General features: G+C 33.1%; 3 protein-coding genes across 4 annotated transcripts in view; 1 reads left to right on the top strand and 2 right to left on the bottom strand.

The window, feature by feature from the left end:
- Window positions 1-271: 271 nt before the first annotated feature.
- On the bottom strand, window positions 272-10,456 carry LOC125813295 (protein SHORTAGE IN CHIASMATA 1). The gene is made up of 8 exons (XM_049492792.1): window positions 10,121-10,456; window positions 9,086-9,175; window positions 8,917-8,991; window positions 6,219-8,155; window positions 4,775-4,982; window positions 3,570-4,061; window positions 524-2,179; window positions 272-420 (listed from the first exon to the last, which is right to left on the bottom strand). The coding sequence occupies exons 1-8, from the start codon at window positions 10,454-10,456 to the stop codon at window positions 331-333; spliced, it is 4,884 nt and encodes a 1,627-aa protein (XP_049348749.1). The 3' UTR covers window positions 272-330.
- A 1,408-nt stretch (window positions 10,457-11,864) lies between these two features.
- LOC125813272 (low-temperature-induced 65 kDa protein-like) lies at window positions 11,865-14,651 on the top strand. Its single transcript, XM_049492766.1, has 5 exons — window positions 11,865-12,031; window positions 12,105-12,335; window positions 12,436-13,254; window positions 13,344-14,255; window positions 14,337-14,651. Exons 1-5 carry the CDS (start codon window positions 11,986-11,988, stop codon window positions 14,378-14,380), a joined length of 2,052 nt encoding a protein of 683 aa, XP_049348723.1. The 5' UTR covers window positions 11,865-11,985; the 3' UTR covers window positions 14,381-14,651.
- Window positions 14,652-17,876: 3,225 nt separating this feature from the next.
- LOC125813291 (heavy metal-associated isoprenylated plant protein 39) overlaps window positions 17,877-24,286 on the bottom strand; it is a 246,590-nt gene continuing 240,180 nt past the window's right edge. Inside the window, exons 1-3 of one of the 2 annotated variants that reach the window (XM_049492788.1) lie at window positions 18,536-18,628; window positions 18,234-18,315; window positions 17,877-18,154 (exon numbers count right to left, since the gene is read on the bottom strand). In XM_049492788.1, the coding sequence (XP_049348745.1) occupies window positions 17,910-18,154; window positions 18,234-18,315; window positions 18,536-18,544 (336 nt within the window). In that variant the 5' untranslated portion in view covers window positions 18,545-18,628 and the 3' untranslated portion in view covers window positions 17,877-17,909. Of the gene's footprint in view, window positions 18,155-18,233; window positions 18,320-18,535; window positions 18,629-24,286 lie in introns of those variants that run through there. The other variant, XM_049492789.1, reaches the window with a different exon arrangement.

The following is a 24,286-nucleotide window of genomic DNA, read 5'->3' as shown; positions in this document are numbered from 1 at the left end:
TTAGATTTAAAGCCAAAAAAAGGTCTTACATATCTTGATATTGTTGATTGCCACTTTACTTCCATAATTGGCTGAACTCACAAAGCAGAGATGCTAAAGAAGAAGAATACCACAGGGGAAAAAAAACAGATTCGGTACATGGTGAATACCATTTTTCCAACACCAGGAATGCAGAATTATGCTATATGAATTGTAAATGATCATGCAATTTGATTAATAATTGATGTCCTAGGAATGTAAGGTCCCAATAAATTCTATGACTTACAATTCTATGACTTACACTTACTGAGAGCTCAGTTGTATTGGCCCAGTATACCTCATATGTGAGAGTTAATATCGTCTTCCCAATGTATGAGAGTTCTTGTCATTCCATACCAGTTTAGTTTGCCCTCCATTTCCGCTTGTTGCAAAGGATAGCTCCTGCAAGTTAGTCATACTATGAAGAATTGTCGAATGAGGAAAACAAACTATTTGAAAAGAATGGTTGAATTCAGCTAAAGAAACAGAATCATTTCAGGCATACCCGTTTTGCTCTTTTATCAACGGGTGTCCATGATGAAATAGGACGATCTGAAGCCTTCTCACTAGAGGATGCTGGTAGCTGCATGCATTTCATACGCCTCTTTCTCCTAGTTGCTGCCTCTTGGAAACTGTTTCCTTGGTACTTGTAAAGTTCCAGAGTAGAGGGACTCTTTCTCTTTGTAACTTTTGATGGTTTCCCAGGGTACCCGTAACAAGGAGCAGATAAGTCACATGGGACAGATTGCTGACGTGACCGACTCTTTTCCCTGATTCTGTTCAGAAATTCAATTGTCCAGGGTGATCCTTGCTGCAATGGAGTGGATTGAAGTGCGTTTGAGAGTGGTGTTTCTCCATAACTGGCTGCATTCTTTTCTTGCTTCATCAGATCACTCACACATATTACTTTCTGGGATATACCCTCATCTGGGACCCATTTCTGGTGCTTAAATTGAATCTTCTTATGATTGAAACCTGCATTTAAATGCTGTCCCAGTCCTTGCCTTGATCCTTGCCCAAGGTCTCTCACAGAAGTGTAGGCATCTAGGCTAGAGCCAATTTCCACAGTATTTAGAAATTCTAGATCACTTGCTCCAAAAAAGAGTTTTTTAGCAGCTGTAGGAATTCCTGTTGTAGGAGTCTCCATTGCATGCACCTGGGTAGAAAAGGACTTGGATTTTGCATTATGAAAGGCTTTGCCAGATCCGACAGTATCATCAATGTTAATAACCTCACCTGTGATATGATCTGTAAAATTTCCTGAATAGTTGTTTTGTCTACCCAATTTGTTCATCATACCCACATCAACTCCCTCTCTTGGATGCAAACACACATCAATTTGTGGAGCCCTGAATTTATTTATATCACCACCTCCCATCTGTGAATTATTAGTCATCTGGTAGTCACAGAGATCAGTTACTTTAAAAAGATCTTTTGTCACATAGGTGTCTAATGACTGCCTGTGAACGCATGGTTCGTTGTCAAATGTTAAGCTAGACTTCCCAAATTCATCAAACAAGTTGATATCATCTGAAATCAAAGAATCACGCAGGCCAGATGCTCTGGGATGATGAAGTCTGCCTTCAGAAAATGTTCTCGGTGGATCAAGATCATATACTTCCCTTGTAGGTATATTCAGATTATCAATATCCCAGGTGGTTTTTCGTTTCGTCCTCCCATAGGTTCTTTTGAAATGAAGACTTTCAGAGTCTGGAGCAGAAGAAACTGAAGAGGAGCAATCTGTCATTACCGATTTAGAATCCTCCCGTTCCCCAAATCTGCTCAAAGCACTCAGTAATATGATGCTTTCATCAGGAACTTGATATTTTTGAACTGCATGAATTCTATGTTCACGAGTCCATCCCAGAAACTCAACAAGCAAGCCTGCTGAAGACAATATTGCATGAGCTGAGAGTGAATTGATTGAAGGAAATGCAGTAAGGAAGGATTCTGCCAGCGTTTGTGACTCAGGCATCTTAGAATAGAGCCCTCTGCTTGTCCTCGAGGAAAGTTCGATACACGATAATATGATCTCATCAGTCATCTCAGAAGAATATGAATAAAAGATCTGTATATCCATGCCCAAGCTAGCAGCCGCAGCGTAGAGCTCATCAGATGACTCCATAATTCCTGATATAAAGTTGCTTTCTCCCTCAAAGACCTAAAGAAGATGGCCAAGAAATACTATATATCATGAATAAAACATTATGTGTAAGCAGGGCTCATGCTAGACTATCTTGGTCTAAAACTATAATAAACAAGTGCTCTTATTTACATTTCCAGTCACTGCTACTTCTTTGAAGTAATCCGCTATATTCAAGAATAACCATGTAATGAAGATCATTATCTTGTGCTTATATCATCATGCCGTACACAAGGTCACTTGAGGTTGAGAGATATTACATGCACATGGTGATAGTACTCAGTTTTCAAACTGTTCACCGAGAACAAAAAGAAGGCCTGTCTCAAGTTGGTCATTGGCATCACATCTGCAATGCAATTGTGAACATCTGGAGCTAAGGAACAGGGAAGAACCGGGAGATTGGAAGCGTAAAGAAATAAGTCTTGAGAATTAATATTTGAATTGCCCTTTAGCTGATAAGCTCATGAAAGGTATAACTCTTGCAATTTCCAATATCAATTTGCCACCAGCCTACCCTCTATCATCAGATCGTCATAATTTTTCTTACTCATTCAATGATGTTATTTCCAGTAATTTTGCATGCCTTCGATTGTAGCAAGTACTACCAGACGACCATCTTGAAGAATATTCAATACTTTGATTTGATATTAGAAGGAGTTAAAAGTAAGCTAGAGATAAAAGAACACTCTGACGAAATGATGGTTGAGGGTGTCAAGATAAAGCAAAGTAAAGATCATTAATGACATAGCTGGAATTAGACTCTGGTACATGGCGAATTGTGACAAGCAACACTGATGGAAGAAACTGGACACTATAAGCAATCAGGAAGTGTTTCTATCTCTCGAAGGGAACGTAACGCATTTCATTTTAACTCACTGAAGTGAATGTAAGAAGTGTATGTAAGTGGAATGTTATAATTTGTAGGAATCACCTTAAACTCTTCAAATTAGTATTCTCAACTATCTCAGTGTCTCACTATTGATATTTTAATCCTGATCAAACAATTGCTGCAAGTACAATTAGCTGAACACAAAGCAGGGCATGAAAAAATGTTTAGATTTTTCTCCAAGTGGATTGCAAACTTTTAAGAACCTAGAAAGCTACATAGAATGAACTTAGACAAGCATGAAATATTCTTTTTAACAAATAATGAGGGAAAAGTCAAAATAGAAAAGACATACTCAATTTTTGAACAATCCTTTTCTGCTCTCAAACACTTGGTTTTGCAGCTAAGAATCTGTATATTTCCTATGTTACAGGGTGGAAAACCATTCAGATATCACAAGTCCATTGTTGTTTTATTTTTGGTTTTCCAGTGCTCTTTCTGAAATAAATGCATTGCATACCTTACATCTAGCACAACACTGTGTAGGTGTGAGCAGTTTGGAAAGAAAAACATGCTACTTACCAGGATGCAGACACTGAAAGCAAAACTGAGTGACGTCAAAATACTTGCTGCAATATTCTCAACACACAGAGGCAAGCAAGAGAAAGCCTCATCGGGGGCAGTAGCTTTCTTTGCAATGTTTTTGCAGTCATACCAAGCAAGGCAAGCTGATGCACTGACTATAATATCGACAGGCTGACGTAAATCACGCTCTACAACCTGTACTCCTTTCTTCTCGAACGCAAGAATCTTTTGGTATGTAGTTCTCCTTGAAATTACCATTTCCTTATCAAAATTGTGTGTGTTAACTATAATGATTGTCTCAGGACAGCTATCTGTGCTTCCACGATTTTGCTCAGATCCTAAACTGAACACTGCATGTTGAGCTGCAGCAGAGCAAGCTTCATTTCCCAGTAATGTCGCCATGTTCTTTTCCACCGGAAGGAAATTCAGCAGTTCTTCAACTGTAACGTCAATCTCATTGAGAGCAGAGAAAGAGTGAGGACCTCCCCCCTAGAAAACGAACATGTCAGAAGTTCTAAACTTTGAAGCCTCTAGGAATGAACAGGAGGAGTCCGTCTACTTCTAGTCTGATCGACAGCATAAAACATTGAACGCTAAACAATTCTCTTCTCTTCATGCAGTGATCAAAGTTAAGGTTTTAGGGCGATTTTATCAGAAGATAAAAGCTCATACTCCAACTGTTGATAATTTACCAGCATATAACAGAATATGACTTGGATGGAGAAAACCTCAGTACCATGTAAAAATGGAAATACATCAGGCCACAGTGAGGTAAATCCCCCACACGGGGAGTTCAAACAAGGAAGCAAGTCAATTGTGTTGAAGAATTATTTCAACCAAGCAATAAAAGGCAGACAGAGCACCAAAAGAATGAGGAAGGGAAGAAACCCAATTACTCAAAAGTACAAACTCATACCTGCAAGATGAATAACTGACCATATTCTAACTTAAAGAATTAACAACCACTGCGTCTCTCGAGTTTGGATATCATGGTTGTTAACACTTTAATGCAAATTGAACTGTATAGTGTGACTCAAGAAAACAGAATAGATAAACAATAAGAATATCGAAAATTTTGACAGTCTCAAACTTTTCATTCCATTTACAAAAACAATTTGGTGTCGTGCATTCCTTGGAAGGAAACACAAAACTATGTGATATTTTTCAAACTGATAGACATCAAGCAAAAGACAGAGACTTGCCATACTAGGTTCATCTGTGTTGGGCATGTCAACGCCATCACAAAGTGCTTTTGCAACACTGGGGTCCTCCAGCTCCACCTTAAGGAAATGAAGAGGAGGAACTCTATCTGACTTAAGCAAGATGGAAGATACTTTAGATGATCCTTGTGAACCTCCATATTCCAAGATGATCTCAAATTTTTCAAATGGAAATGAGGCAGACAGATGCCTGGAAAAAAAATTGGAATATCAATTCATTTCTTTAAATCTCATTTTAAATTTAGGAAACTTGTCAGTAGCATTGTGGTAAACAATATTAAGAACAAATAAATTTGAACCATCTCAATGTAGCCAAACTATATGTTGTCTGTCGTGATACTATTGTGGTGGACTTAATGGTCTGTTGTACCTAGAATTGATTTTTATTTTAATAAAGGGCTTAATGCCCAGTTTTAAATTAAAAACAAAATAAAATTATGGTGGACTTAAGATTTTAGCTCTGAATTCCCATAAGCCAGTTTAAGATTTTGGTTGAAGTTAAAACTAAAGCAAATAACTAGCTTCATTCAAGCATGTTAGAGAGCAAAGATATGATAGAAAAGACAAAAGAAAAAACAAACTAAGCATCAACCAAGACCATTAGATATTCGACACTTTATAAGGATCGCAACAGTTCAAACTCAAGCGTTGTCTGTGAAGTCAATGTTCTTTTCTGGTGGTACTACCTCAGCATTCTAGAGCAATTTATCAAAGAAAAAATATGATTCTTAAGCAGTAAGCACCCATTCAAATTCATGAAAAGTAAATTCATTCAAATACTCCCAGATACCTATAGATATTTTTTTATTTTTTCTTGCCAAATTATATAATTACTATGCATCACTAGGTAATAACTATTTTGAGAACTTTTTGCATAAATACATTTTAATGGCAAAAATCTGAATGCCTCTCTTGCAGAGAAGCAGAAGACCAGTAATATCACATCTATGGGTTATTGCTGTTAAGCATTAATACCATTTACACAGCCAATCTATCTTATGAGAATTAATATCTTAGTTTTGCAGCTAAAAGGAACTACCCAGCTTTAAGTTTAGAATACTTTTCTCCTAAGAGGCACCTTAACACCAGAATTTTACAGATCACCCAATTAAAAGCTCTCTTTATCAGAAATACAACAGCAATTATTATAGACTACCAAAATGTCAAGATGCTGTCTGAAAAGGTCAAAATTTACTAGTAAGTTTCAACCTGGTTAAAAACAGATAACTTTACTATGTGAATCACTAAGGACTAAGCAGGCCACCTGTCAAAATGTTATAGTTTGTCCTGAACACAATTGGAAATAACAAGCAAAGACAACATCCTAAACACAAGGATATGGCCAAGATACCACTGCAAGTTTGATCAACCATACTATTCAACAGGCCAATATCCAAGCATATTTTAGGTTGGAACTACCACTTACTCTTGGGTTACTAAACAGCAATGTGAGATCATTTGCATGCTGGCATCTTCTAATTTGTAAAAATCATTCTTTTGTCCATTATGTGGCTGGCTAAATGCAATATTCATGGAAGTTAATAGTTTCTTCAATGACCACCAGAACACTGGCTCAGCCACAACCAATATTTTTGAACTACCCTTGCTCACAAACGACTGCAGTATATCTTTAATAACAGAAAGCGATGGATGGAACTTATGTATATCTTTTTCACCCTTCTGATGCACATCTTTTATGAGGTTGTAGAGGAAGTCAAGTTTAGAGTTCAATTCCTGCAACCTTCTGTACAACTTTTCTATGTATAGATATGTTGTATGCAGACCATAGTAGCACAGGTACCAAACCATCTGTTTGATCGCGCACAATGTGACCAATGATATTGTGTTATCACCATCCTGGAACAAAGACGTCCTGTACAGACTTCTTTTCTTAATCAAGTCGATGAGCTTTTTCTTTGGAAGGCGGAGAATAGCAATATCGTCCACAGCTTGAGATGGATCCTGAGTCTCAATTAACTCTCTCCGTCTTTCAAAGATAACTTGAAAGATTTTCCTAAGATCATCAATTAGAAGTAGAATATCAGAAGACAACAATATTTGATGCACATTGATATTCCATTGCTGAGGTTGTACTAGTGTGGTATCAGAAGAGAGAAATCTGCTCCGGACCATGGTATTGGTATCAATGGAACTGTCAGCTGGTTTATAGTCTTTGTCTCTACCATACTCTTTTGGATTTAAGAAAAAATCAAGATCATTAAACTCTGACCAGGAGTCACCAAACAAAGATGCCTTTTTAGAACTACATTGGGATGATACTCCTTCAATTGGGAACTTTCCATCCTTCAGAAACTTAGTTGACACTTCTATGTTATGAGGCATGGGAGAAACAGGAATGGCATTTGAAGGTAAACTCAATATTTCTTTGCTCTCCACTCTGTTTGGTTCTTGTGGACTATCACTAGAGAAAAGAAAGTTTGATACAAGCATCTCATTGTCGATGAAATTCAAGCAAAGGTCAATGTTGTTAGCATCTATCTCTCCCAATAAATTGAAGAAGTCTTCTCGACACTTGCATTTCTCTTCTTCCACAAAATGCCAATCTAAGTATAATCCATCAGACATGGAGGAAGACTGTGGCTCCAACTCAGCTAGGATTTCCTTAATACACAAGTGCAATGACTTTATATCTCCATTCTCAGAAATTAGCGGCACAGGCAGTGATCTGAAAGAATTATCCACAGGAATGAGCTCATGGGAAACAATCAATTCGTCGAAGTTCCTGAAATTGTCAGCCTCCCTCAACATCAGGTCACATGTATCCTCAACGTCTACTTTTACTTCAGACAGCAATTCACCAAAAGTATAAAGGTCTGAATCAAAGAATTGCAGTTCATCAAAAATGATAGGGTTTCCTACCCAAATTGGACCATCATTTTCTATGCCTTGATGAATCACCGAGTTTTTCTCAAGTTCAATAATACTTATCAAATTCATCTCTAAAGAGAAATTCAAGCACGGAACCTCAACTTCAAGGCAGTCCGTTGCTGAACTACCATTTGACAGGTATTGCAATGTGTCAAACTTTGTGGAATCCAAAAGCTCATTTATGTTACCCATTCCTTCACTTCCTGGTGTCTCACACTGAAGCTCAATATTTTCAAAGATTAGAACTTTCTCCTTTATAGAGTTGTCGCTGACAATACCCAAACCTGCCTCATCGACTTCGAGAAGAGGAAAGACATATGTACTAGAATGATGTTTCCCCTGACTGAAACCACTATCTTCAAGCCAATCAGAGCTTTTCTCCAGAAAAGACACAGAACAAATGTCATCCACTGAACAAATTGATTGCAGAGTGTCAAGGGAATGTTGCAGCCTAACTTCAAGACCAGGCATATCCTGCAATAAGTGAACAATGATGTGCCAAACCAGTTAGCGATCATTAACAAGTGAAAGTATTGGTTACGTCCTTCCCTTTCCTTCATTCAGTCTGAGAAAAGTAAATTAACAAGATGGCATGGAGTACAATTTCTTCACAGTCCTCCACAATGAACAGGCTTCAAATAAAAGGTCACTATGTCATTAAGCATCATTATCCCTTAGAATCATATGGAAAGGAAAGATGTTTGAAACTGAAGGATGACACATATTGACATATGAATGGTCTTGGTGTTGCATAAAATATCCCAGCAAATTGTGTTTAAGAACCTAATTACGTGATTCTTAGATTTCAATAGTCAAGTAAGGCAATCAGAGAACAGAAAAGAAGAAACTAGTGATATAGTTTCTCAAATGATGATTGGGGCTGACAAGAAAAAAGGTAGAGGATATTGTCTTCAGAATCAGAGTACCCAGCTGCATATATATATTTAGAAGAGATGAAAGAACAGACTATCTTAAGACTTGAGAGCTTCAACCCATGCATGTAACTAAAAATTATATCATATTCAAAATGACCAAGCTTCTTCCATCAATATGAACCACTGGTTTTTTATTTCTGACCAAAGACTTCTTCCTTGACAGAAAGAGAGGAGTTGGTAATTCCCATCCTATGTAGTTAACCATCATCACAAAAGTTAGCAAATATAAACCAAAAGCATTTCCCTGCAATCATAAAAACTTAAATGCCAGAAGAAATAAGTAAGTCATCAAAATATTACCAGCTTATTTCCATCATCTGAAATCTCAGACAGAATCAGCATGTTCTCCTTTCCAAAATGAGGGATATCTTCTAGCTGACAACAGGAGAACAGACAAATGCAGATGTTCACATGAGAATTTAGCTAGTAGCATATAAATTATATCTGCTTGATTGCCGAGATGGTTTACCAATTGAAGTGAAGATGAATCCAGCTCTGGAATTTCAAATTGGACCATTTCGAGATTGTCCTTCCCCTTGCCATAGGAAACCATAGTCCCCTGCAATAAATAAGTATAAAAGCAGCCTAAAGCAGATGTAATTTTAATGTGGTAAGACAAAAATTAGTACTAATACTTTTTTGCAATCAACTTCTACTCTATCTCAGTTTAGATTAATTTTCTTTTTATTGCAAAAACCTCATTCGTTTTCTGAAAGACGATGCAGTACATGTATGCTTTTACGTATAACATTTCAACATAACATTAACTCATAAAAATAAAGTAGTTACCAATATTACAATACAAACTCAGGCAGTGCTGCCTTGGTAAAGCACATGCAGCCATCTCGAGCAAGTCTTCCAGGAATCTGAAATCTTAACTTTCTAAAGATTTATTTTAATATTGAAAAACCTTAACCTGTAGTTGTATGTTTGATAATATTGGAAGGTTGTAAGGATGAATATGAGTTTTGAATCATGCAACTTGCAAACAATTCTCTTATTTTCATCATATCTATACCATACGCCCTTCATTAGAAATTTTCAAAATTACCATAAATGAAGAAGAAACATATCAAAATTCTGTTAATATGCAGTATCTTTTAAAATTATTTCCAAACTAAAAGTGCTAACTATTGAGTCTCATATTCTAGACTTCTGCTGCTGCAGACAGGAGTGATTGCCAGTGTAGTGACGAGTCCAGTGTACTTGAAGACATGAAGCTCCCATTGGAAGTGACAAATCCTTAACTAAATCTAATTGACTGCTAACTCGATGTAAATTTGGGAGAGATCCTCAATCAACATAAGCATTCATTTTAATTAAACACTACAATTCATAAAAGCTTTACATCTAAAATTCTTCGCTTTTAAGCAAATTAGATCCTCCTTATAATATCAGCCTCTTACCAGACGCATCAATGCATCAGATAAGTGAATATTTTCACGATGAAGTTAATGAATAGCATTTAAACCCTAGCCAAGTTCCAATTATGCTCAGCATTTACCTCTGTAGTAATTCCGCTTGTTTCCTCGGGACTGCAACTTCCCTGCTCGTCAACGTCAAGCTTTCCGGCGAACGGCCGAGGATCTGCGAACTCAGCAAGTTCAACATCAATCCTGTGCGGAAAGACATATGAGAAGAAGCGAGAGAGAGTTTTCTCAATCGGAAATCTCTCGATTTCAACATCGATACTAAGTGTAGGAAGTTCGTCAAAACAATGAAGGTCTTCAAAAATGGAGGTGTTCGAAGTAGGGAGGTGTGGAAGAGGGAGGCGGAGGAAATCGCCGGCTGGAAATTGAGCGGAATTGAAGTAATCCTTGCCGAGAAATCGAGTTCGCATATCCTGATTACGGTGAGGTTTTCTGGGAGAGAGAAAGAGTAGTGAGAAGAGTGAAGATTTTGAAATGTAACGGATTGTAATTGAAAAATTGAAATGGCGCCCACGATGATTCGACGGTGTAAATATATTGAGTTACTTCCCGCTAAAATTAGGGGTCATCGTGGCCATGTGTTCTTTCCCCTTTCTCTCTTGTTTCTTTTTCCTACTTATTGAGATGATCAAATGAAATAATGTTGAGCATTATTTGTCATTTGTAATTTGTAAGTGGTAAGATGCGTTCGTAATCTAATTTTTTTTTTGAAATAAATTATATTATGATTATAAAATATTCTTTAAAAAAATTATGCATATAGTCAGAATTTGAATTTGTTAAACATGAGATTGGAGGTTCTTTAATCTAAAAAAATTAGAGATGTTAGGTTACAAGGCTAACTCATCTATCGGCTTCTTTCGTAGATTGATGTAATTTTATGAAGTGTAGCAAATGATTGAGGAATTCATGTTAAAATTCCAATTTATTTAACTTTAACACACTCTATAAAGTATGTGTTTTGTAATGTCTTTGTCCAGAGCTTCCATTCCATCAAGCTCTTTGAAGGAATATGTATATGAATATTTTATGCAAAATCCTTCATAAATACATAGTAATGTATATACATAATTACAAATTTATCTTGAATAGTTTGCATATTAGTTGAGAACCTAACTCTACGAGAGTTGAACGAAAGCGTAAAATGAGCACACCCAATAAATACTGAATTTAAAATTTGTAAATTATACTTAAATATTTTTAAAAATAATTTATAGAGTAATATTTTTTGTGTAATTTTTAACTATTTAAATATAATTTTTAAATAACATCTAAAACGGTTCGAGATCCTGTGATCTCAAGGCAGTTCAATTATTTCCAACCCCCTAAAAAAAATGGCAGTTCAATTATTAAATATTAACAATTGAAAACTGCTTGAACGTGAGTAATATAATAGATCGAACTTAGCGACTTATTCAATTTTACGGTCATCGGAACTTTTTTCTGGATTTTTCTATTCAATGTCAACATTTTGTCTGGATTTTTCTATTTAGTGTCAACAATTTATATTAAAATCTGACTATATTTAAATTATAATTACTCTATTAAATTTGAATTCCGCGATTGATCAGGAGTAGCGCTCCATAAGAAGTTGAAAGATAAGAAAGCCGACATTCTTATTTTGCGGTTCATTTTTGAGGGCCAATCACGTAGATATAGAAGGCCACGTCCACAGTAGTGTCCCATAAAGGTCGTTCCACGCGTCCTATAACAAGAGACGTGCTTCGCCGAATAAATACGTGTATCCTTCAGAGAACGCCACTCCCATGCAAAGGTGGTCAATTAGTTCAATTCTTCACTCTATAAACTATTCCCATCCTTTTATCTCTTTTCAAAATTCAAAAAACAATTATCTTCTTTTTCTTTCTTCTGAAAACTACTATTGTACCGTATACACATTTCTTTCGAAACCCAAAAAGAGCATAATTAGCTAGATATCATGGAGACACAATTGCACCGTCCACAGGATACAGGGTTGCACTCAGGTGAAAAATTGTTAATGAAATTTGAAAGGAAGTGTTTTGTTTATTTATTAATTGTTTGTTTTTATGATTGAAGGGGAAGGACATGGTCAAATTCATGATGAAGGTGAACATCATCATAAGCAATCAGTGTTGAAGAAAGTTAAGGCAAAGGCAAAAAAGATCAAGGATCATCTAAAACATGGTCTTGGACACGATCACGGTCATGAACACGAACACGAGCACGAGCAGCATTCACTCCAAGGCGATGAAGAAGAAACTGATGATGAAGAAATGGAGGAAGTTGCAGCAGTTCATGGTGGACCATGTACGTTCTCAATAATTTTAGCATATTAATTAATTACGACTTAGATAATTGCTTCCTGTCTTATGACTAGTGAATTTTTGTTGCAATTGGCATGGATTAGATGCTATTAGGAGTAAAGATATTCCAAAAGAGGAAGTTGTGCCAATGGGTAATTTAGAGAATCCAACTAGCCCAAAGGAGGATCGTTATGATTCTAAGATGAAGAATGAAGATGTGCATAGGCCAATTTTGCAGAGGCAAGACGAATTTGCGAGGCCACCCTCTTTGGAGGGGATTCACTTCCCCGAAGAAAGACATAAACCTGTTTTTACTGGGACTCATGAGACGACCAAGGGCATTGATGATGATCATATTACTGCCCTTGGAAAACATGAACATCAAGGACATGAAAATACTGGAGCACCAATGGGCCTAGCGGATCATCATGCTGCCCACAGACCAGTTACTGCTGCCGAAACTCGTGAAACTAAGGGCTTTGATCATCATGTTATTGCCCCTGGAGCACAAGGTCATCAAGGACTGCAGGGGCATGAAAATATTATTGGAGCAACAGGCGTAGTGGATCATCATGCTGCTGCCGCCCACAGACCGATTACTACTGCTGCTGAAACTCATGAGACTAAGGGCTTTGATCATGTTACTGCTCCAGGAGCACAAGTCCATCAAGGACTGCAGGGTACTGAAAATATTATTGGAGCACCAATAGGTTTGGCGAATCCTCACGCTTCCCACTTACATGAACAGATGCAGATGCCACCTGTTGTTACTGATACAGGAGCCCGTGGGGAACTAAATGATCAAGGACTGCAGGGGCACAAATTTAAAGTACTAACAGGTTTAGAGGAGGATCCTAACGTTCCTAAAGATTATCCAAATCCGACAAACTATCAAAGCAAAGTCACCGATCCAACAGGCGCCAGTAAGTTTTACTTCTCTGTTCAAATTGCTATTTGACTAATTAATCCTTGTATAAAGTAAAATAGATGCTATGTATTTTGATTGTAACAGACGATGAGGAGGCGGGAGTTAGCCCACTTGTTCAATCGTTCGAAAAAATGGGCGTGAACGATGTTCCGGAAACAACACGAATAAGAACAGAGCCAAAAGCAGGGGATTTTCAATTTGATCAAGGAACAGAACATAGCCAGTATACAGGATCACATGATCAATTTGCTCCGCAAGAATCGCCTACAGTTTTCCCCTCAGTTCGTGAAAATACTGAATCAATTCCTAAGAGTATCAATCCAGAGGATTTACCTCAGGACATTCTAACTGGGAAACCAGGTAGCTATACAGAAAAGCTTTCATCCGCAACATCAGCAATTGCTGATAAGGCGGTTGCTGCTAAGAACATTGTCGCCTCCAAACTCGGGTATGGTGGAACAGAGGAGGAAACTAAGGCAACAGCAGGCGATAAAGATGCAACAAAAACAACCTCAGCAACTGAATTTGCACAAAAAGCTGCAAGCGCAGTTGCAGGAAAACTTGCTCCGGTTTATGAGAAAGTAGCAGTTGCTGGTAGCACAGTCGTGGCGAAAGTTACAGGACATGAAAACAGGGGAGGTGTTGATGCAGAGCATGAAGTGAAGACTGATAAAGGGGTGTCAATGACGGAGTATTTAGCAGAGAAGTTTAAGCCTGGAGAGGAAGACAGAGCACTTTCTGAAGTGATTTCAGGTTCACTTTCAAGACAGAAGGAGAAAACAGAGGAAACAGGGGAGGCAAAGCCAATGGGGAAGGTGACCGAATCAGTGGAAGTTGAAAGGCGATTAGGTCCTATTGAACCCACAAAGAAAGAAGAAGAAGTTGGTGCTTCTGGAGAAACAAAAGTTGGTGAAAATTTCGGACAGGGGGTGATGGATAGGGTTAAAGGTGCTGTAAGTACATGGCTTGGGAAAGGTGTTGAAGCACAGGCAAATGGTAAGCAAATAGATACTTTCTGCCCATTTTGATATCCATCGGCATTGTAAATTAATTTCATTTTTGGGTTTTTGTATTCAGATTCTGCTACGGGTGGAGGCGCTGTTGTTGGGGGGAGGGGTTAAATGATCAAACCATGTTTTGCTAAATCTTCAGCAACCAGGCAATTGAAGTTGTTACAACGACTTCTTTTGCTTATATATACATGCGTTTTCGCCTAATTTTCTACGTCTTGTTCTGTTGTTTTGTTTATGGGAAAAGTGATCAGGATGCTGCTGATGATTTCTAGGAAAGTTATACTTTGCATATTATGTATGTTGTTTTGTAAGTGTTCCACTGAAGTGTGTACTCATATTACATGTAACTTTTTCTGTATCTATTGGTGGTGTATTCCTCAAAGGCCAACGTTGTTAGATTTGTATTGAGTCCGTCCTTTCAATTGTTTTTCTGGCTAAAAGTCTACTGAAATTGAACTGATTATGTATCTGTTCAATTTGTAGTAACGCGTAAACTCTATATCGCGCTGTGCTAATTTTCATCAAGCTTAAGAAAATCTAGAGCAGAGACGGAGTACAGCATGCATAATAATCTTAAAGCCTTGTGAAATTTAATTGTATAGGTCGCTTAATCAACGTTTTGTCACTAGTTGTGGTTAGGATTCAGAATTTATGTGAATGGGGTTTGAAATATAAAGAAGTAAATATGTGAAAATTACAAAATAAAAAACTGAGCTAGATTTTGCCTTATCATGTCACGTTTAGTTTTTTTTACTTTTACCCTATTCATCGAGCTTTTTTTTAAATATTTTTTGTGCTTTTTTTCTATTTTATATTGCAATGTTTTACTCTATTTTTTTAAAATTCGACCACTAAGATATTATAATATATATTTATAAGATAAATAATTGACATTGTCGATTTTTTAGTTCATTTAATTCAAATTACTAAGTTAGTCATTCTTGAAAAAGACAAATGATGAATAGAACAAATAAGTTTAGTTTAGAACTGAAAAAAAAATACTATAAAATTAAGGGGGGGAATCAATTAATTAGATTTTATTAAAAGATTATTCACGACTTTTAAATTTCTTCATTTAATTAACTTTAATTTAATTTCTTTTATATAATATTTTTTGTAAATCAATTTCAAATTTAATAATAATTCATCGTTAGTATATGGAAAGAGACTTATGTAGAAATAAAATGAAAAGTATCAATAAGAAGAATAAAAGACAAAAGTATCTAAAATATGTCTAATAAATTTAAACAAAGATAAATTGAGAAAAAGAAATAGCATAGACAGAAAAATAATGATAAAAAAAATAATAAAACTTTACATTGAACCAAAAACAATGAGCATTTCATTGAGTTGGGATTTTGAGCACGAAACCAGAGCCCATTCACCAAAGCAAATAAAAACAAGCGGGAAAATGTTGCAAGTGAGAATCGAACCCGAACCATCTCAGTCAAAATTGAACCCCTTAGCCGTTGTTCGATGAGTCATGCTTCTCTTTTGTTTTGAGAGGGTTCATTTTAATATATGTACTCATAAAATCAGAAATAGACCTTATATATATAGTGTAATTTTTCAACAAGAGGATTCGAGTGAACCCCTGACCTCCACGTGGATTGATTCGCCCCTGGTTGTGGTACTGATATGCATTTTTTTCAGAGAGAAATTTGATATACGTAATCACTATTTATAAGTTCATAATCACTAATTAGTTGACATACTAACTAAATAGTTGGTGATAATTTTTTGAGTTATAATTTCCACTTTAGGTGGTGTACACTTTATTATTAAATGAGTAAATTATGGGTGGACGAAATTATTAAATGGGTCGAACAGGTTTGGTATTTGTATGTGTTCAGATTGAGAGCTAGCTAATACATAACTCTATTAATTAGTTAATTAGGTTAACAATATGAGTCATCATTACGCATGTACACAGTTTCTGTTGTCTGTTAATGAAAGAATTGTGCCAAACTCTAGAAGCCATCAAAGATACAAATGGAGTTTTCATTCAAAAATTAAAGGGCTTACAAAAATGGACAAAGGAAACATTGTTTTACTAGGAAAACAGTACAACTAAATTTATATACAAGGTTAATGATATGCGTTATCTATTTAGTCTATATAGCTGATTATTAGCAGTTGAATATTGTGCAATAAACTAAAGAATCAAAATGCGAGTAAAGGAGTTATGAAGCTTTTATGGTTCGGGGTTATAATAAAAGTTGAATCTAAGGAAATTTACGTATGATTTTATGCAAAATAAAAAATAACATAACTAATACCTATATTATTTTTATTTACTATGATTTTAATCAACCACCAAACGAAGGGTCACATTCAAGCAATTGGATGAGTAAAACAAAATTCTTTTCATAAAAGTCGGGCTATGTGATATCGAATTCAGAGAAAGGGATGTTACACGAGGCTACAATTGTCCAAAAAAATGCGCGCACAATAAACAATTAATATCAAAGCTACCGTCAGGGGCTGCTCAACGTAACTGGGGGCCTAAAGCGAAATTTCAATTCGCGGCCTAAAATATAAATACACTTCATATACGTATTTATTCAAAAAAGAAAAATTACACTATTAAGATGAAAATTATTAGTACTTAATATTGTTTTTTGAGTTACTAGTTTTAGGTAAGATTTTATCAACACAACATTGAAAAACATCCTTTAAGTGAGACAATTATTATATGCATTGTTAACATAATGATATAAGTAATAAGTTGATAAATATTAAATAAAGATAAGAGTTAGAAGTTTAGAATCATAGAATTTGACTCAAAAAGTTGATGACTTGGTATACCTCATTTTAATATGCTTAGAGTAATGCTTGAAACTAAAATTTAAAAAGAAATAAAAAAGAATTTGTAATTCACTTTGTTCAACATTTTTCACTGTTAATTCTTATTTTTAACAAAGTACAAAAGATGTTAAAGTGGATAAAATAATTTATTTTTAAAAAAATTATACTTTTTATCATAAATAATTAATTTTTCTATAAAAATTTTAACACATAATTTATTCTTGACAAAAATTTGGGGCCCTCGAAATTTGGGGGCCTAAGGCAAAGGCCTTATTTTTAAAAGCATAGAGTCGGCCCTGGCTACCGTAATAATTCTTGTATTTCACTTGTGAAATTATATTTCATTATTTTGTATTTTTGTATATTATTATTATTTTATATATTATCATAGTTAATAAAGGTGCATGGTGAGAATCACAATTGCAATAATTTATGTACATGATCCCAATATATTCTATGTATAACATAAATTCACTAAAATTGTTGTTATATGAACTCATAACTTTGAAAATATGAATATGTCCAATATAAGAGTCTTAAAAAATTAAATTCATAAAAATCAAATTTCAAATATACTTGAACAAAAGTGCATGTACAAATCCATTATAATATACATTATTTATTAATTTGATATAGTGTGAATGCCAACATATTCATGATTTTCCCATTTTTCTCCAATAAACTCGAGAAGAAATAAAATAGATTTCATATTTTCAACATTATACCGCCAATAAAAAAAGAGTAATTATTAATTATGTAACAGCAAGAATCAAGCAAAAAGTTTCTCAAACATAGTTGCAATTTGAATACTTCAAATAGAGATGATGTTTCACTTTGCTTCTGCTTTCTTCTCTTCTTTCTTTTCCTCCTTCTTCTCTTCCTTTTTTTCTTCTTTCTTTTCCTCTTTTTTCTCTTCCTTTTTTTCTTCCTTCTTCTCTTCCTTAGCTGGTCCCACTGATAATATATCAACTTTACCAACAGCTTTTTTCAATTTCTTCACCACTGCTACTGCATCCATCTCTCCTATCACTGTTAATTTTTGCTCCTTTAGATCTGCTGCTATTGAATCTACACCTGTTTAATTAAAAACTAATTCAATTTTACTGATACTAGATCTTCAAAATCAGCCAGGGGCATTTTAGTCAGTAATTACCTAAAATATCAGCTGCAGCTTCTATGGCTTTCTGCTTTGTCTTTTCATCAGACATGGTTAGCACCTTCATTACAACTTTCATCTGATGGATTGACAAAAAAAACACAAATATTACTTATTCAATAGCTCAGTCGAATCTTTTTGATAAAGGTTCGATTCTCCGCTTTGTAATTTCAATTTAAAAAAGGGGAAGGAGAAAGATCTATTGGACTAGAGAAATCTATAAAAGGGAATTAAGTTAAAAAAGAACAAAATTAAAGAACATACAAATATAGAATATGTATTATATTTTTTTACAGTACCTGAGCCATTTTGGAGAACTCGAAGGAGTGCTTTGGATACTTATTTGACGAAAATGAAGAAGCTTTAAAAATACGCCGTTATTATTATATTATTATATAGGGGACAAAAACAATGTGATGTCAAAAGGAAAAATATTTTTTTTCATTAAAAAAGAAAAGAAGATTTGGTACCCCGCATTTGTATTAATTTAATAAAATAAGTAATACTTACATATGTTTATACCTAATACTTAATTAGATTTTTTTTACTAATCCTCTCACTTAAACATGACGTATTAGGGTCCGTTTGAACATAACTTTTTTTTTCTTTCTAAAATCGATTTGGTTATACACTATAACAATAATATTATATCCCATATAACTCGACAAATGAAGAATAATGAGTAAATTTAGACCTTATTAAGATTAAAAAATTCATTTTTGATAGATCTTGATTTAAAAAATATATATGCAATTTCAACTTTTACATATATTTTAATTGATTATAAATATTACTAAAAAAAATCAAGGGTGACGGAACATGAATAAACATTTTGGGTGTCAAAATGTGGGTGTCGAGAAGTCTTATGCTGACCAGAAAGATGCTGCCTATGACGCATTTGAGTGGAAATCTAGGCAGATTGCATATACTTTAACCTATTAGGTCCTTCAATTTCTCCTCTTTTTTTTTTTTTTTTTTTTTTTTTGATATATGACCCTTGAGATTTAAATGTTTTATCCAAAAAAAAATTATATTCAAGCAAATAGAATTAATTACCTACATTACAAAGCGATCCTTCAAACATTTTTACATGTTTTTGTGTATTAATGGGAAAAAAGAGTAAGATCTGAATATTCTTAAGATTTCGATTTTCTTAAGGTTGAGAATTTTGGGGAATTATCTATATGTTGAATTTCCGTGAGCCAAAATTAAAAGTTGAAAAACCAGTAGGCAAGAACCACCCATTATATTACAAAGAGAAAGAGGTGGTCGGGGTGGACATGGTATGATATATATCGAATTATTAAATTATATGAAAAAGTTTAATATCGTAGTTTTAGTTTATGATATTTGATGATGTGGTATATAGTATATATTTTAATATTTTTGATATTTGATACGATATTTGGTATTTAGAAATAATTTACTGAAATATCGAATACCATATGGAAATATATAATTACATAAATAACATATATATATATATATATATATATATATATTATTAAAATATAAATAAATATGCAATCTAGTATTAGTATATATAAACTAAATGTTTAGAAGTTGAAACTTTGACTACTCTATTTGATTAACAAAATGAGTTGTTTGTACTATGATTATCGATTTACCATATCATAAAATATCAAAACCAAACTGTAATATACCGAATCATACTGAATTAAATTAATATGATAATAATATAATATTTTGAAAAAACGAATACCAAAATTACGATATCAAAATTTTCAATTATTGTACCATTCCATGCCCATCTCTGGTCACAGTTATATATTTCCAAGACCTTATTTCAACAATTTCGGAGTTGAAGAATCTGAATCTTTATATTACAAAGAGAAAGAGGTGGGTAATTGCTAATGGTGACAATGACTGTATATAGTGATTGATTGTGACGGTGGATGATATACCGTGATAATTAATATTGTGATGAATGACAACAATGTTTGATGATATGTAATGATGATTAATAGTGGTGATTATCGAAAGTAATGTGTTGTAGTGATGATTGATAGTGATAATTGTACATAATAGCTGCTAATGTTAACGATTATTTGTAGTGATTAACATTAATGAATGGAAATAAATGGTAATAGTCGATAATGATGGACGAAATAATTGTTCTTGATTATTATAGGCAATTGCAATTGTAGTGAATAAATCAAATTGATGAATTGATATCTTAACCATTAAAATTAATTCACATCAAAACACAATTAATAGATAAGATTTGAATAATTAAAATTCAATCTAAAAAAAACTAACTAACTTAATAATTGAAATATAACTAACTAAAATTAATGCCTTCATTAAATGCAAACAAATAAAATTTTAATTAGTTTGGTGTTTGGAGGACAACAGGTCACCCTTAAGACCATCTCCAACCCACCTTTATTTTACTCTCCATACTCTATATTTGGAGACTAAAATAGAAAATGGGCACTCCAACCCACCTCCAAATCACCCTCTATTCTTCAAATTTAGAGAGTTGAATAGTAGTTCTCCAAATTTGGAGAACTACTATTCACACTCTCTATTTCACTTTTTCATTATTTTATTATTATTTCTATTACTTTCTAATTAACATATTATTTTACATATAATTCTATTAATTAAATATCTAATATTCATAATTCCTTTTTAAATGTAATATAATATTTTTAAATATTATTTAATATATACTATTTTAATTTCAAATTAATAGTATTTTAATTTTTTCTTCTAATTTTCGTGAATAATAAAATTTTATTTTATTATTAATTTTCATTATAAAGAATACGTAAAATTAAAATGGCAAGATGAAAAAATTTAATTTATAAATACAATACATGATATGATAATTTAAATACAAGATAACAATACAATACATAACATAATAATTTAAATACAGGATAACAATACAATATAATACATAACATAATAATTTAAATACAAGATAAAGTGCAATACATAACATAATAATTAATTGATCACAACAATAATTTAGAAATCCGACAGGTCATTTTCAGATTTAGCACTATTCGGAAAAAAATAAGGATATGATTCCGAGAATGGTTGTGATTGTGGTTGTGATGGTATATGATATGGGCTATTATTTAGCTGATGGTATATATCCTAAATGGTCTACAATTGTTCAAACTATTCGTGATCCTCATTCCCAACAAAAGAAATATTTCGTGATGAAACAAGAATCGTGCCGAAAAGATGTTCAACGTTCATTCAGAGTTTTGCAATCACGTTTTGCAGTTATTGCAGGACTATCACGTTTTTGGAGAAAGGAAGTGCTACATGATATAATGACTACATGTATTATACTGCACAACATGATAATTGAGGATGAACATGATCTCAATGCACCAATTCAAGATGCCGTAGAGGCTCCAACTCCAACTATAGAAATGGTGATAGATGAAAATCTCCGATTTGAACAAATTTTAACTAGACATAAAAAAAATTAAGGACAAAAATGCTCATTTTGAACTCCGTAATGCATTAATAGAGCATTTATGCGAGCAACGTAATAATTTTGAAAATTAAGTGTTTATGTAATTGTATGTCACTTTTATTTGAATTTGTTCCCTACTTTATGTATTATATTATATTTTCTTGCAATTTATGTTCTTTAAAAATTTAGAATAAAAAATAATTTTATATCACATTAAAAATTATATAAAGTAATTATTTGGGAAAAAAGAAATAAAGGATTTATATTATGAAATAAGAAAATAAGAATGAAATAGAAATAATAATATAATATTGAGGAGAGAGAAAAAGATTCTTTTTTAGAGAGTAAAATAGAGAATTGAATTAAAGTTGGTTGTCTGAAAAAATAGAAAACTCTATATTTGGAGAGTAAAATAGAAGATTGGGTTGGAGAAGCCCTTAGGCCGTAAGCTTAAGATATGTTTGGTATCAAGAAAAATACTTTTATCGAAAATAAATAATTTACTTATTTTCTAATATTAAGTAAATAAATATTAAAAATTATTCTAATAATGAAAGGGTCATTTCCACTTTTACCCTGTTCTGTGCTAGTCTATACTATTTATCCCTGGTAATGATAGTTTTTTCATGGGACATAAATTTGCATTGTTATATCATAAGTATATATAGAATAAAAGAAATACTTTTTCATAAATAGTTCACATTTATTCGAATGATACGATTTGTTAATTTGTAACTTCTTAATGAAATGATGTAAATTTTTTAGAACACTTGAAATTACTTTTTTATTATAAAAGCAAGAGTAATGTTTCAACTTTCATTACATTAACTTTATTTTAGCTTGGTGAAAAAAAAAAACTTTGATTTAGCTTTATACATTCTTCTATTGATGAAAAGGTAAATAACGTGTCTATTTAAAGGGCATCATTTATAAGCTATATATACAACAGAGAAACAAAAAAAACCACTCTTTAATTCTCCATTATCTCAAATAGTCATTTTTCCTATTGTAAATTTCTGAACATTTATATTGATGCAACTTCAAACTTTTCAGTCAGAATATACATACTTTATGAAAATTGAAAGAGCTCTGAGACTTTATGACTCGCCTTGGTAATTTGTATCAAAGTTGAATCGAAATTATTTTTAAAATAGTGACTTGTTACGACATACTTAGTAATTATATCGATGCTTATTGAATTGTTTCTAATTTTTGTTCGATATTAATATTTGAGATTTTTTTTAACACTACGCACTTGTCAAGAGTTAATATCTCTAAAAGTCACTCAACTTTAAAAATTTATCTAGTAAAGTCATTAAACTTTGTATCAATAAAATCACTTAACTTATGTATTTATATCAATAAAATCACTCAACTTAAACATTTATGTCAATAAAATCACTCAACCAAATTTATCATTAAAAAAATAAAATAAATTGTTTTTTTATATCTAATCACAATTAAAATAATAAATAAATATCTTAAATTACTACTTTATTACAAAATAAAATATTAATATATAATTTCATTTGATAAGTTAATACTGCTCCATTTGATAAATTAATACTGCTTCATTGCAATGATGCCTACCACTTGATCTGATAGTTTAGTCAATTTCAATAATTTATCAATTTTATTTGATAAATTACTACTGCTTCATTTGACGGTATAACAACACTTGCTGTGATGGTTTAATCAATTTCTTGTTTGAGTGAATGACGCCAGCTTGAAGAATTTTAGGTTCAAGTTTGATAAATTTATCTTTTATTTTCAATTTTATATTATTTTATAATGAAATAGTAATTTTGAGTCATTTATTTAGTAGTTTAATCATGAACGTAATATAAAAAATAATTTCTTTGTGGTGTAATTTTTTTTTAATGATGAATATGATTGAGTGATTTTATTGATATAAAGAACTAAGATTTTTTTGATACAAAATAAAGTTTAATAACTTTATTAGATAAATTCCTAAAGTTTGAGATATTAACTCACTTGTCAATGCAAGGTAGATAAATTAAATATCTTTCAACATCCAAAGAGTTGGATGATTTGACGAAGAAGATTGCATAGGAAATGGGCTAATTGCTATGACTAGGCGTCTACATTCAGGTCTGACTCATATGCAATTACTTCACACTTTATTCAAATTATATTATTCTCCATCAAACCTCACCTAATTAGTGAACGCAACTCTGGTAATTTGTAATATTGCATTGTTCTCACCCCCTCCCCCACTCATTCTTATACCTAGGCCCTAGCACTAGTGATATGAGTCGAAGTGTCTGTTTGAATTAGCTTATTTTTAAGTGTTTTTGACTTTTAAATACTTTTTGTTTTTGTTTTGGAGGTGTTTGAAAAAGTTAAAAAGTACTTTTAAGCACTTTCTTTAGATTAGAAAATTTTAAAAATAAGTCAAAAATCAAAAGTTCGATCTCTCAAGAGTAGGCCTCATGTGCACGAATCCATTCGGTTGGGTTCAATTTTGGTCATTGTCGACTTGAAATTTTGAACTTTTGCAATTTTCATCTAAAATTCTATCCATTCTAGATCCAATTCGGTTCTTTTTTTTTATTTACTTTGGTTTGGT

Source organism: Solanum verrucosum, unplaced genomic scaffold (assembly GCF_900185275.1).
Source record: "Solanum verrucosum unplaced genomic scaffold, falcon-dt-bn FXZP01000189.1, whole genome shotgun sequence".
Taxonomy (NCBI): domain Eukaryota; kingdom Viridiplantae; phylum Streptophyta; class Magnoliopsida; order Solanales; family Solanaceae; genus Solanum; species Solanum verrucosum.
This window is presented reverse-complemented; position numbering and strand designations above follow the sequence as displayed.

What these genes read in the sequence shown, in the direction of transcription:
- LOC125813295 (XM_049492792.1), bottom strand. Translation starts at nt 10,456, where the DNA reads ATGCGAACTCGATTTCTCGGCAAGGATTACTTCAATTCCGCTCAATTT. An exon ending in CAAGCGGAATTACTACAGAG is followed by an intron (nt 9,176 to 10,120) that starts GTAAATGCTGAG and finishes TATTTATTGCAG; the next exon opens with GGGACTATGGTTTCCTATGG. An exon ending in TGCTGTTTAGTAACCCAAGA is followed by an intron (nt 4,983 to 6,218) that starts GTAAGTGGTAGT and finishes TTTTTTTTCCAG; the next exon opens with GCATCTGTCTGCCTCATTTC.
- LOC125813272 (XM_049492766.1), top strand. Translation starts at nt 11,986, where the DNA reads ATGGAGACACAATTGCACCGTCCACAGGATACAGGGTTGCACTCAG. An exon ending in GGATACAGGGTTGCACTCAG is followed by an intron (nt 12,032 to 12,104) that starts GTGAAAAATTGT and finishes TTATGATTGAAG; the next exon opens with GGGAAGGACATGGTCAAATT. An exon ending in TGTTGAAGCACAGGCAAATG is followed by an intron (nt 14,256 to 14,336) that starts GTAAGCAAATAG and finishes TTTTGTATTCAG; the next exon opens with ATTCTGCTACGGGTGGAGGC.